Source organism: Pezoporus flaviventris, unplaced genomic scaffold (genome assembly GCF_033815535.1).
Source record: "Pezoporus flaviventris isolate CSIRO_AGI_PZ_B2104156 unplaced genomic scaffold, CSIRO_AGI_Pfla_v1 ptg000078l, whole genome shotgun sequence".
Classification (NCBI taxonomy): domain Eukaryota; kingdom Metazoa; phylum Chordata; class Aves; order Psittaciformes; family Psittacidae; genus Pezoporus; species Pezoporus flaviventris.
Genome location: NW_026892626.1, coordinates 4178845 through 4193205, shown reverse-complemented (window position 1 = coordinate 4193205; position 14361 = coordinate 4178845). Strand labels below are relative to the sequence as shown.

At 51.3% G+C, this 14361-nt stretch overlaps 1 protein-coding gene across 1 annotated transcript; it reads left to right on the top strand.

Moving 5' to 3' along the window:
* The first annotated feature begins 8577 nt into the window (after positions 1 to 8577).
* On the top strand, positions 8578 to 14235 carry LOC133279537 (cytosolic Fe-S cluster assembly factor NUBP1-like). Its single transcript, XM_061473335.1, has 11 exons — positions 8578 to 8611; positions 8713 to 8817; positions 9041 to 9177; positions 9303 to 9371; positions 9907 to 9939; positions 10464 to 10554; positions 11149 to 11303; positions 12352 to 12462; positions 12563 to 12665; positions 13399 to 13482; positions 14067 to 14235. The coding sequence occupies exons 1-11, from the start codon at positions 8578 to 8580 to the stop codon at positions 14117 to 14119; spliced, it is 975 nt and encodes a 324-aa protein (XP_061329319.1). The 3' UTR covers positions 14120 to 14235.
* Positions 14236 to 14361: the final 126 nt, after the last annotated feature.

The following is a 14361-nucleotide window of genomic DNA, read 5'->3' as shown; positions in this document are numbered from 1 at the left end:
CCAGCTTGCAGGCTGACCAACTTTTGCTGTATATTGGCAAGCCAACTTTTGCTGTATATTGGCCGTATGTTCATGGCTACATAGAACTTAAGTGATGTCAGCATGATCAGCCCTAAAATATTTTATATCAATCTGTAAAGTCGTGGGTAAACTTGCAGCTGGGTTGAACAGTTGTTATTCACTTGCTAATGGAGATCTGGTTCTCCTGCAGCTCTTAGCTCAGGCGCTGCAGCGCAAGCATCACCGCACCTATTGGCAGGGCAGCGCTTTATGTGTTTTGTGTGACATCTGTATTCATTTGCAGCATCACTTGATGGCTCTTGTCTGTTTTCAGGTTCATCAGAGTGGGTCTGGCTGGTCTCCAGTGGTGAGTTGGGGCAACCCTTGCAGAGAGGCCATTGGGTTTGTTTGGGTTGGGCACTGCCTGCCAGGGGGGAAACTAATGGGGCGGGGTTAAATGGGGTGCTGCTGTTGGTTCTTTTTGTAATGACATAAATTCCCAGACCCTATAGAACTTACGGGCTATATATAAAAATCAATGTTTAATTTCTTAATAATACTCTCTTTCTTGAATAGTTTATGAATTTAAGCATGCCTTGTTTACTGAATTTCTTACTCTACTCTTGACTACTGCGCGTATGCTGTTAAACACCACTGTAAGTCTTACTACGACTGGATTTTTTCAGTCTGTGAATGTAGCTGGTCAGCATTTTGCAAAAGGTGGAGTTTCTAGTGCCCTTTGATCAGACCCTCCACTAGAGCGGGTTGCTTCAAGCCCCATCCAACCTGGCCTTGAACACTGCCAGGGATGGGGCAGTCACAGCTTCTCTGGGCAGCCTGTGCCAGCGCCTCACCGCGCTCAGAGGGAAGAGCTTCTGCCTAGTACCTAATCTAAATCTACCCTCTTTCAGCTTAAAGCCATTCCCCTTGTCCTGTCACTACACGCTGTTGTAAACCTCATGTAAACTCAGTGAGTCAAAAAGAGCCATGTAACTATTAGAGGGGAAGCCTTGGCCTCATCTTTCGGTGTTGAGAATTCCAGTCCCCTCCTCGTCCCCCACCTCGCTGGCAGTGTCAGTCACTCCACACAAAGAGCCAACAGTCCCTGTGCTCTGCAGATTTCGTCCTGGAGCCTAAGACTTTCTGTGTGACACCACAACAGCAGTCGCTCTGCCTGCGCTGCAAAAGCAAGTCAGAGCTGTTGCCTTCCAGAGCACGTAAACAGGACCTGTTCATGTAAAGCAGGGCTTTCAGCGCCTTCAGAAAGGCTGTTTTGTTTTCTTTCCAAATAAGTGGAAGTGCTGACAAAGTTCAGGAAATTTAGAAGAATTAGGGAACATACTGTGCAATATTTACTACTGTTCCTCAGCCAAGCGTCTCAGCAGCCTGTTGAGAAAAGTCTAGCCAGAGCTGTATGCTTAGGCTTGTCTGCAAACAAGGATTCATAGCAAAGCATTTTGTGGCGGCATGGGAGAGGGAGGGATGTCAGGAGGCAGGGAGGGAGAGAGGCAAAACCCCCTTCTCATCTAGCTGAAAGCTGGGCATAACAGCCGGGAGAGTTCTTTGGGATTAGGGAACTCCACAGACCTGTTCAGTGAAGAGATTTGGTGTTGTGATAGTTACATTTACACAAGAAGAACAGCAGCTTTTACCCTAATTAGTACTTTGCACAGACGTGACACTGAACTGAACTCTTAAAAGAACCCCAGCTTTGCCCCTCTGCCACCGTGCTCACTGACGTAGGCGATGAGGATAGGATATTGCTTATAGCCTTATCCAGGGGGAAACAGAGCTGAAGCGTGTCAGAAGTCACTGGCACCGGGGTGCATGATTTTGGGGGGTGAGCCGTGAGGGCCAGGCCGGCTGGGTGGGTGGGTGCAGGAGGTCAGTGTGCAGGAGGTGCTGCTGACCTCTAGGGGAAGGACAGTGCTCTGGGCCCAGTCCCTGATGCTGCCCCTTGAGAAAGGCAGAGGAGGAGGAAGCCAACCAAGGAGCCTGGAATCTCCCAGTCCAGAGATGAAGGGCCACCTTTATTGTGCCGGTAGAGGGGGATCACAGTGGTCGCTCAGAGGTGAAACACGGTTGGTCCCACTGAGGCGTCCAGGCCGTGCGCTGGGAGTTTGGGCCCGATGTCGCAAGTGGGAGTTGTCTCGCAGCCACGCGGGCCTAGCGGGGATGGAGCTGCTGCCGCTTTCCAGTGCCGCGGAGTCAGAGGATGCTGCCGATGGCCCATGCCTGCTGGTTCTGGGGCTCCTGGTCTCGCGTACTGGCGAGCACTGGGGCAGCCCCTCACTGCCTGGCTGTGGGTGCTCCTTTCACCACGTGGTGCTGGCGGTTGGCTTCTCTCCTGCTGTCTTCTGGGCCGCGTGTAGGCAGTTTGGGTGTGACAGTTCAACTGGGAGCACAGCGGGAAGCTGTGGCATGGCCCGATTGTTGCAGTGCCAGTGCCTGGTGCCAGGGAACCGTGGCATGGCTATAAAGCCTCCTGGCTGTCAGTGCTGGAGCTGCTGCTCCCTGATGACTCCTGACTGTCACTGCTGCAGCAGCTGCTAGCACGTGCTGGGGAGCGCTGGGATAGCCGCGACACAGCCTGTCTGCGTGTGCTCCTGGTTGCACGTGGTGCTGGCGTGTGGCTGCTCAAACGGCGTCTTTTGCGCCGCGTGTTGGGAGTTTGGGCCCGGCGTTGCGAGCGGGAGCGGTCTCGCACCCGCACGGGCCCGGTGGATCTTGAGGCGCTGCCTCTTTGTCGTGCTCTGGAGCCACGGGATGATGCTGACGGCCGCTGCCTTGTGATGCTGCGGCTGTGGCTCGCACGTGCTGGTGAGCCCTGGGACAGCCTGGGCGCAGCCTGTCTGCGGGGGCTCCTCCCAGCTCGTGCTGCTGGTGTGCGGCTGCCCTGGGAGCGTCTTCTGGGCCGTGCATAGGGAGCTTGGGCCCGACGCTGCACGCGGGAGCGGTCTCGCACCCGCATGGGCCCACCGCGTCTGTTGCTCCCGCTTCTTTGCAGCGGTGCAGAGCCACGGGATGCCGCTGATGGCTGCTCTCTGGTGGCGCTGCACCTGCGGGTCTCACGTGATGTGCAGCGTTGGGACAACCTTGGCACCGCCTGGCTGCGGGTATTGATCACAGAGCGTGTTGCTGGCAGTCGGCTTCTCTCCTGCAGTCTTCTAAGCCACGTGTAGGGTGTCTGGGTCTTACGGGTGTACCGGGTTTGGTGTTGCCGTCGGTCAGGCCCAGGGTGGCTGGAGCGGCCGCTGCCCTCACACACTGGGCAACTGTGGCATGGTGCTGATGGCATCTGTCTGCTGCTGCTGGGGCTGCTGGACTCCTGAGCCTGAGGTTCCAGAGTCTGCCCCGGTGCCGCCTGTCTGCTGCTGCTGGGGCTGCTGGACTCCTGTGCCTGAGGTTCCAGAGTCTGCCCCGGTGCCGCCTGGCTGCTGGGGCTGGGGCTGCTGGACTCCTGTGCCTGAGGTTCCAGAGTCTGCCCCGGTGCTTCCTGGCTGCTGGGGCTGGGGCTGCTGAACTCCAGTTCCAGAGATCCAGGAGTCTGCCCCGGTGCTTCCTGGCTGCTGGGGCTGGGGCTGCTGAACTCCAGTTCCAGAGATCCAGGAGACTGCCCCGATGCTGCTGCTGGGCTGGCAGTGCTGGGACCAGCAAGCTCTAAGCTGGCACTGGAGGCTACAAGGGAAAGCAGGAACGTCAAGGGCTTGGCTCCCAGGCCTGGGGCAGGGTAGGCCAGAGCGCTGCCCCAGCCCTCCTGGAGCAGACAGGCTCTGCCAAGCCCACACCAGGCACCCGCTGCTTGGCCTTGCCTGGCCCCTGGCCCCAGCCCCGGAGTACCCGGGTGCTTTGACACTTACAGATGCTCGGGCCAGCACAGCCGTCACACTCCCATGTGGCCTCATGGCTGTTCCCCACGTTGGAGCAGCGTCTGTGAGTGCCCACAGCAGCGCAGGAGTGGCACAGGAAGAGCTGCCAGGGCCTGGGGAAAGAAATGGGTTCATGTCTCTAAGGATAAAGTGCCCACAGCACGGGATTGTCCAGCAGAGCTCTTGTTCTCAGCCCTTCTGCTTCGAGCCCTTGTTGAGGCAGAGGTCCCGTGCCGAGCCCCAGGGTGCATCTTTGGCAGCTTACCCGTCTGGCTCTACTTCCTCCCTTCCTCCTGGACAAAGGCACTCCCTGGCATCGCAGCTCCTGTGCCTCTGGTACAGTTCTGTGTATGCACTGTTGTCTTCCCATGCCGCCTTTCTGATGGAGAAAGGAAAATGGATGAGCCCCTGCTGCCCCAGCATAATGCATATGCAGGGTCTCCCCGCTCTTCCCCCCAGACCCTGTTTCCAACTCCAGCATGGAGCTAAAGCCTAGACTTGGGGGTCAGCAGAGGGCCACAACTGCGGGGGCAGGTCCAGGCGTGGCACAGTGCTGGCCAGGAGGACACCAACCTTATGGGGATTTGGATCCCCATGAGGAGCATTTCTGTTAGAAACAGTTTCGTATTTTGACACAGAGGGCAGCGCAGGCAAAAAGCGCCAGCCCTCATAGCCTGTCCCTGCAGGAGAAACAGAAAGAGCGTGAGTGAGGCTCTGGTGCTGCTGAGAGCCTGCCGTGCCCGGAGCAAGGGAACAACTGCTACCTGGATGCACGCCCTGTGGAACCAGGCATGTTTGCATGCTGGGCACACCATGGTCCCATAGGTCGTTCTGCCTTCAACAGGGTCCCTGCAGATGAGGCAGTTGGTGTCCTCTGGAGCCGCCTGCTCTTGCTGTTGTGGGCGGTGCTCCCAGCAGAAGGAACTAGGGGAAGAGGGAAGGCATGGGTGAGATGAGAAGCGCTGGGTCCTTCCCTGGAGATGGGGAGAAGGGTAGAGGGGGTACCTGAACGGCAGGAAGTAACGGGTGATGCATCCACCCTCCATGGCACAGGGGAGATGGAACCTGCGGTCGCAGCCCATCTCCTGGCAGGTGACGGTGGCCCCCCTCTCGCCACACACAAAGCAGACCTGGAAAGAGCAGGGCAGCCCCCATCAGCGGCAGCCTCAGGGTCTCCACAGCCAGACCCACACCTTGGGGCAGGGGGCGGGATGTGGCCCCAGCTGGATCACAGGCCACAGATCCACCTGGCAGAGCAGGCTCCTGTGCTGGAGCCTCTGTGGAGCTGCTGGGAGCAAGACTTCTGTCCCAGAGCTGGGTGGAAAATCTAGGATTCTGTTCCTGGCATCTGCGCTAAACTCCCGCAAACCTCTCCTGGCACGAGTCACCCTGATCATCTCAGATCCTCACCATCTGGGCTGCCTGATACACTGTCAGTAGAACATCCGTAAGAGAAAATCCGATCTCTTCTTCCTCTTCGGTCCCTTGGGGATGAAGGTCACTGGCAAAAAGCTGCAGAAGAGCAGAGACAAGGAGCAGATGAGGGGCATGTGGCAGGGCAGGTGCATTGCAAAGATAAAGCCAGCCCCAGAGGAACTCACCAGGCAAAAGCGATGGACACAGCCCCATTCATAATTCCGTTTTGGCCCGCAGATGTCCGGGGCTGCCTCTGTGCGGTGACACAGCACGCATGCTGGAGGGGAGAGAGCAAATGCCACGGAGAATGAGCACCTCTGTGGGGCCAGGGATGCATCCCTGAGGGATTGCCCCCAGGGGCTGCTCTGTCCCTGCCTAGCTGGCTACTGAGCAGGGCTGGAAGCCTTGGAGAGGAAAGGGCACTGCAGGCATGGGTGTCCCGGAGGGTGCGCACTGCCAAGCCCTGGTCCCGCTTGCCAAGCAGAGGAGCGGCCCTCCCGCAGGGTGGCTTTGGAGCTCCTGCCTCCCCCTGCCAACGCTCCCGGTGCATGCCCACAGCCTCAGGAGTCCCTCTGCCAGGCTGTAGGAGGGGGACTTTGCTCTCACCCTGCTCCATCGAGTCGGGTGTCCTAGACCTCCTTGCGGAGGTGTCAGACATCAAAGGTGGGCGCTTGGAGAGTCCCTGTCCCAGCAGCGCTGGGGCTGCTTCTCCAAATGCTCCTCTGCTACCTGTGAGGGAGAAGAGAGACGCGGGTGAGCTTGCAGTACAGGCCCAGAGCCCTGCGGTGTGGAGCCCCCTCGTTCCTCGGCAGGCCCCCGAGAGCCCTGTCCCTGCCCTCTACTCCCCGCACCTCAGCAGGTCGCAGCGATGCACTGTGCCCGGCGTTCCCTTTCTTATAGGCCTGCCCCCGGCACCAGTCACAGTGGCCTCTGTGACATGAGCACCGCTGGCCCGCGTGCGCCCCAAGTATGGGCAGGGGCACCCTCGGCCACACACCACCCACTGTGACACGGACACTGCATCGCAGGGCTGGCTGTGAAGCGCACAGGCAGGGACCCGAGCAGGTCTGCGGGCCTGTGTTCCAAGTCACATTAGGATACCTTGCAATCCTTGGATTACAAGTACAACCCAGATCTCAAATCTGAAATTAATTTGGACCTGCCTGACAGCTTTTACTGTTAAATTTTTAACAGAGATTACCATGTCCCTTACTCTTGTTGGGTTTAGGGGTTGTTTGTGTCTTTTGAAGCTTCGCTGCAGGTCACTGTTTTATGACTTTGCAAGTTTGGTGTATTTTTTCATCAGATGGTGGTGGGGAATAGTCCAGGAATCTCTTAAGAAGAAAAGCACATTTAAAAGAAAAAAACCACCACAGACTCCTCAACAGAACGTGCCAGGGGCAGGTAACGAGCTCAGATAGCTTAACAGTGCTGAAGCAGAGTTAGAACCATTGGGAAGAGTCACTTTCGTGCCTTTGTTGTGTATACTGACACGGGACGACTGAGTATTGTACTGAGGAGAAGTACTGATTTAGTTTGTGCCCAGAGAAAATACCTTCATTGCACACTTCATCAAGCATATCAGAAGAGGAGAGATTGGGTTCAGATTTGGGAATATTGTAAGCTTTTATATAAAACACTTTGTAACAATGGGAATAGTGTTGGCGTAGATACAGCCAACAGATCTGAAAGCTGAAGCATTCACAAAAAATTCACAAGTTCTGTTTGTGCTAAGGGGTACCTCTAAAATCCCCAGCATTTTCAACTATCTTAAACATGACATTGTCATAGAAAAGAGGGAAATATCACATTGTCAATACCGTACTTTAAAACCAAAGGTTTCAAATATACATCTGGACGTTTAATCTGCGTCCTAACTGAGCTTGCTCTGATCCGCATAGATTGAAACAGAAGATGCAGGAACTCTGGGCCTGCCTTAGCCAAAAGGTTAAGTGTAACAATTTACAATCATATAAAAATCGTCCTACCGCTGAATTCCAGTATGCTGGCTTTTTTTTCTTTTTTTACTTCAATCTCTGAAAAGACTCAAATCAATTTCACATTTATATGGGATCACTATCTATTTAACTTTTCCGTGGGTCCTAAAAATGTACAAGACGTTTATTTTATAGAATCATAGAATGGTTAGGGTTGGAAAGGACCTTAAGATCATCCGGTTCCAAGCCCTCTGCCATGGGCAGGGACGTCTCGCAGTAAACCATGCCACCAAAGACTCCATCCAGCCCGGCCTCGAGCACCGCCAGGGATGGAGCGTTCACTACTTCCTTGGGCAACCCGTTCCATCTAAAGCAGCTTTACGAAAAGTAAAACCATGGGATCATTTAATTTGGCCTGGTTTTCCTAAAATATTTTCCAAATAACAGAGGAGCCCCTAACTATACACAGGAAGATGCTTAACTCGCTGCATACTCTCTTGCTCCGCTTTTAATTACTGAGGAACAAGAATAAGCCCCGAGAGTTCTGTTATTGCTTCTTCTCCAGTTTACACTGTATCGCACTTGCAGGTGCTGCAGGACCAGCAATTTTAGAGTGCACCATCATGTAGGAGAACAAAATAAATTACTATGTCACTAACGTGTTTTTGCTAAACCGAGTCAAAATAACAATGAAACAGGCAGTTTGGGCCTTGGGCGTGCTCTGTTTTGTCCGGGTTCTCATCTCAGAGGAGGGTATACATCCCTTTAACAGAGAGATGCCTCTAGCAAAAAGATGGTGCCAGAGCAAAACAGCTCTGGCTCATACAGCTGCTCGGCAATTCTGTTTCTTGTCAGGAATGACATTCTTTCTAGTCACTAATGAAATCTGAACCCAGTCACGGTAAGCGAAATTTGCCCGGGCTTGAGAGTCAATGAAATGTTATTTCTCTCGTGACTCTTCAGAGCGTGAAAATGCTTCCTTTCTCGAAAAGCTGCTGCAGATGTCCATCTGTGTTTTCTGCAAGACAGTCTTATCTGAGAACAAGGAACGGTTTTATAAATACTTATGAGCACTGCTGCCTTGAACTGAATCCTGTTTGCGCGCCCCAGGACCGCAGCAGGGGCGGGTACAGCGAAAGGGCGCTGGGGAAGCGGCTCCCCCGGCGCCGGCACTGCCGGTACCTGCCGCGGCTGAGCGGCGGCCCCGAGTCCGGCCTCTCACAGAGCCGACAGCCGGCCACGGAGCGCCCCCTGGCGGCGGCGCGTAGCGCCGGCGCATGCGCGCGCGGTACAGGGCGGCCTTTCGGAGCCCCGCCTCTTTGGCTCCGGGTGGAAGTGACGCGGTTGTGGGCGCCATGGCGGAGGCGGCGGGTGGGCCGCAGCCGGGGGGTGAGGGGAGCTTGCGGTCGGTCGGTCGGTCGGTCGGTCGGTCGGTCGGTCGGTCCGTCGCGCCGGCCGCACTCATGCTCTAGCCTCGTTGTCCGTTGCAGATTGCCCAGGGAGCAGCAGCGCCCAGGCGGGCAGGGCCGCCGCCTGCCAGGGCTGCCCCAATCAGGGGCTCTGCGCTGCCGGCGCCGCCCCGGCCCCGGCCCCGGGTGAGCGGGGCCTGGGCGGGGGGGGGGCGGGCCTTGTGTGTAGAGGGGCTTGTGCAGGGGGCGGGGCCTGTGTAGTAAGGGGAGTCTATGGGAGCTTGTGGGAGTGGGGGCGTGGCTTGGGTAAGGGGCGTAGTTTGTGGTGGCGGAGTTTATGGGGGCTTGGGCAGGGGCGGGGCTTGAGCTGGTCGTGCCTGCTCGTCGCTGACCCTTGTGGCTGCCGCAGCGGAGCTGTCGGAGCTGCGGTCGCGGCTGCGGGCGGTGAAGCACACGGTGCTGGTGCTCTCGGGGAAGGGCGGCGTGGGCAAGAGCACCTTCAGCGCGCTCCTGGCTCACGGGCTGGCGGCGGACGAGGCCAAGCAGGTGCGCGGGGCGGGCGGCACGGGGTGGGGCTGCGGCGGCCGCCCTCCGCTCGGATCTGCGGACCCGCTGTGGGTGCGCCGGAGCGTTCCAGGCGGCTGCCAGCGGGGGGCTGGGCTGTGTTCCAGGTTGCTCTGCTGGACATCGATATCTGCGGGCCATCCATCCCGAAAATGATGGGTCTGGAAGGAGAACAGGCAAGCGAACGCTCAAACGTGTTGATTAAAGGATGTCTGCCCAATTTGTCATTAACGTTTTAGGGTCTTGTAGGGTTTAGTGGAACTTCTAAAAGGACAGTTTATTGGGAAATGGATGTGGCAGTGGGCAAGGAAGTCCCGGCAAGATGGACAAGTTCAGCGTGATGTAGTCTCTAAAAGAGTTGTCTCCTTTTAGGATGACCAGCTTGCAGGCTGACCAACTTTTGCTGTATATTGGCAAGCCAACTTTTGCTGTATATTGGCCGTATGTTCATGCCTACATAGAACTTAAGTGATGTCAGCATGATCCGCCCTAAAATATTTTATATCAATCTGTAAAGTCGTGGGTAAACTTGCAGCTGGGTTGAACAGTTGTTATTCACTTGCTAATGGAGATCTGGTTCTCCTGCAGCTCTTAGCTCAGGCGCTGCAGCGCAAGCATCACCGCACCTATTGGCAGGGCAGCGCTTTATGTGTTTTGTGTGACATCTGTATTCATTTGCAGCATCACTTGATGGCTCTTGTCTGTTTTCAGGTTCATCAGAGTGGGTCTGGCTGGTCTCCAGTGGTGAGTTGGGGCAACCCTTGCAGAGAGGCCATTGGGTTTGTTTGGGTTGTGCACTGCCTGCCAGGGGGGAAACTAATGGGGCGGGGTTAAATGGGGTGCTGCTGTTGGTTCTTTTTGTAATGACATAAATTCCCAGACCCTATAGAACTTATGGGCTATATATAAAAATCAACGTTTAATTTCTTAATAATACTCTCTTTCTTGAATAGTTTATGAATTTAAGTATGCCTTGTTTACTGAATTTCTGACTATACTCTTGACTACTGCGCGTATGCTGTTAAACACCACTGTAAGTCTTACTACGACTGGATTTTTTCAGTCTGTGAATGTAGCTGGTCAGCATTTTGCAAAAGGTGTAGTTTCTAGTGCCCTTTGATCAGACTTATGTAGGTTTTCTGCCATTATTGTCTTCATGGCTCCCCTCCCCACCTGCTTTTTCTACAAGGTCTGATTTCAGAGTTTGTTTCCCTAGTCTGTCTTTGCTGTTCTGCATGTTCTAACTGAGTGTCTCTACTTCTCATAAGTATGTTGAAGAAAACTTAGGTGTCATGTCTGTGGGGTTCTTGCTTAGTAGTCCTGATGATGCTGTCATTTGGAGAGGACCCAAAAAGAATGGTATGTATCAAGTGTTTTTAATGGTAATTTATGTAATTGAAAGATTTCATGTCATAAGCACATTTAATTAAGAACTTAAATAGTATGGTAAGCTGTAGGAACAATGAGTGAATGGTTACTTATTTTCTTTAGTTGAACATTCATTTGATGAAAGTCAAGTGCTGTCTTTTTGTAAGTTACAGAATCACAGATCATTTTGGGTTGGAAAATACCTTAAAGCTCATCCACTTCCAACTGTATCCATCCTGTCCATGGACAGGCATTCCTTCTACTAGACCAAGTTTCTCCAAGCTCCATCCAACCTGGCCTTGAACACTGCCCGGGATTGGGCAGCCAGAGCTTCTCTGGGCTCCCTGTGCCAATGCCTCACCACCCTCCCAGGCTCATCTCAATCTCCCCTCTGTCAGGTTAAAGCCATTCCCCTTTTTCTGTCACTACAGGCTTGTCAGAAGCCTTAGGAAAATAAGCGTTCCTGTAGTTAAGTTGACAAGTCAGCAGAATCTGCAGACTTGGACTGTAAAAGTTGAAAGACTCTAAAATTTTAACTACGTGGAGATTTTTTTCCTCTTCCACATTTTTTATCCTTTCTTTTAGGTTTGATCAAACAATTTCTTCGTGATGTGGACTGGGGTGAAGTGGACTACCTGATTGTAGATACACCTCCAGGAACATCAGATGAACATTTGTCTGTTGTGCAGTACCTCAGTGCAACGCACGTCGATGGGGCTGTTATAATCACTACCCCTCAGGTAGGAGAACTTGGTTTCTGTTGGTGAAAGCCTCGTGGCAGTTACAGCTGATTCTTGGGTTAGAGACGGACTGCAAAGAAATGACAGTCCAGAACCAAAGTGAGTTGTTATTCCTGGTTTGTCCTACAGCTGGCTGGTTTGTGAGATATGGGTGTTTTGGGAGAGAGGGGGGATCTGAGCAGGTCACTAAATCACTAGGCAGTTCACAGTCAAAAGCTGTTGGGTTGTGCATGGAGAAAAGGCAGGATTTTGCTTCATTCTTTGAGCAAGATCATAGTTCACATCGTCAATCTGTAATCTGCTCAACAATGGCCTAGTGCTCAGGAATCAGGGAGAAGTATAGTTTTTAAGTGGTAAGATGTGCATTGTTTTACACCACGTGAAGCCTGTTGCTTCCAGTAGGCAACATTATGATGTGCATTTTTAAAGAAGAAAAGTCAGTACCTGGAGAGCTAAAAGTCAGCAAACATGTTGTAGTGCTTGGCTTGGCAAGGAAGGGGAGATCTAAGTAGCAAAAGACATGTAGCATTTCCACAACAGGTGAAAGAATAAAATGTGAAGGAAGTGAAGTGGTGAAGGCAATACTGGATGGGTGGCGAGGGAAGAAGAGGGGAGCAGGAGAATTGAAAGAGGTCATACATATATCTGAAAAGTCTGAGGGGATGGTGAACTGTTTCCAATTGAATTTGGTGGTTCTTGTCCTTGCCTGCTCTACTGAGAATCCCAGGGGTCTTCCTGTAAACTGAAAATGTGAGAAGTTACCTTTCAAGAGCTAAAGATATGAGATTAATATAGGAGATGAACGTGGCTGAATCTCTGCTAGAGTCCAGTCAGATTTCAAAACAGAACCACATTCAGTGGGCTAGAACTGCTGAACCTGTTCTACTGCTATGTTTAGAATTGTTGCTGGAGCACATAAGAGGTTCATGGTCTTCAAAATACAAACAGAACGGTAATAATTCATCATAAACTTCCCTTAAAAATGCTCTAAGTGGGTTCAGCATCCAAATGTTACAGTCACAATAGCAGAGTTTCCCAATGGTTGCAGGAAGTAGCACTTCAGGATGTTCGGAAGGAGATCAACTTCTGCCATAAAGTGAAACTGCCAGTCATAGGTGTTGTGGAAAATATGAGTGGCTTTGTATGTCCAAAGTGTAAGGTAAGGCTGCCTGCATGCTGCAAAGGGTTTTACCATGGCCCCAAACCCACCTTGCTCTCAAAAATTGCAGTATTTAACTCTGATTTTCATGTTGTCCCAGAAAGAATCTCAGATCTTTCTGCCGACTACTGGAGGTGCAGAGAAGATGTGTCAGAATTTAAGTGTTTCACTCCTGGGTAAAGTGCCTCTAGATCCTCAAATAGGTAAAGCTACTGTAGTGCACTATGCTTAATACAAGCTTTTTCTCCTATACTGACATTGTTACTGGAAAACCCTGGCTTGGACACTCATAAATTAGAATATGAAATATTTTGCCTTAGGTAAATATTCCCTTTTAGCTAGGACATTTATTTTTTTTCAGTCAGAAGTTCCTGGGACTGCAGCAGAGTGTGGTGTGAAAGGGGAAAGTGCTCGGATAACTCCCTTAGCCTGAAACATAATCTTGTTTAAGATTAGATTATGCATCTTTTCAGCTGCATAATCATATCTGAAGAACAACATGTCTTTATGTCTTTCTCTTTGGTTTCATCACCTGGAAGTGCAGACTGAAAAAATTGACACCACTACAAAGAATAGTATCTTGTGGGTGTTAAGTGTTAAAACTAGTGCTTTAACTTCAGAGTTCCTGGAACCACCCAAGTTCCCTCCCTTATGGAGAGTGGAAAGGCTTGGTTCCTTGCCCACCAGCTGTTACCAATTAATACTTGATTTAATGACATCCAGGAACATGTCAGTACTTCCAGACTAATGAGTGAAGGTTCCTGCTGATAGTATTCCTTCATAGAACTGTAAGCTGTAGTTCTCAGTTATATTACTGACATGAGGAAGAGATGCAGGTAGCTCTTTGGAGAGAGATAACTAGTAGTGGAATAAAGGATAAAATAAACTTAACCTTTTCCCATTGCTTTACTTTTGTGTTTTTCCCTGTCCTTCAAGGGAAATGTTGTGACAAAGGCCAGTCTTTCTTGTCTGAAGCACCTGAGTCTCCAGCTACGTCATCGTACAGGAACATCATTCAGAGTAAGTCTGAAAATCACTGTGTTGAATGCATCCTCCCAGCTCTGAGCACTTCTGCAATAAATATCTGTATTAAGCAGAATTATGTTGGTTTGCCTCGAATAATAACAACAATAGACATGTGTAGTAGTTATGAAAGTAACATGCAAATACTAATTCGCATTTCTGGTCATCAGTTACAACAGGCTTCTCAAGCAGAAACAAAACTGTATTTAATAACTGGTTTCAACATTTGGCTTCAGTCATTAGCTTAGTTTTCAGAAAAGATGTGTTTGTACTTGCCCTCACAGAAACGTCCCAGGATTCTTGATCAGGCCTGTTGCATCTGAGTGTGACACAGCTGGCAAAGTATTGCCTCCACTTCTAACTGTAATGGCACAAAAAACCCATACAAAAGCTACCTGAAGAGCCGGGGATGGACAGTTTGAAAAAATACAATGGCTGGGAAATTCCTAAAGCCATTTTCACTGTGATAAAGGCCCAGCTAATGGTGTTTGTATTAACAGGGGACAGAGTAAAGCAGCAGTAATTAACTTGTGAAGTGCAACTGAAATATTATTTATATTAGTTTATCCCTGTCTTTGCAGGAATTCGGGAGTACTGTGATCAACACCATCTTCCAGAAGAAAAGATTATTTAATCTAGGAATGGAATAAAAATGTAGTTCCTGTTTAATTATAGAAAAATAACTTACGCCTTGAAATAATAGAAGGAATGTATTCTTTTTGTATATTGCAAATAAATTCTTAATGCAAATGTTCTTGCCTTAGGTTCTTTCCATAGTTAAGACTCCTATAGTTCATAGGTGGTCTCAAACCTTGCTATAGCGCTGTAAAACTGAGTCATCAGCTGGGTTGCATAGGTGCAGTCTGCATCCTGTAT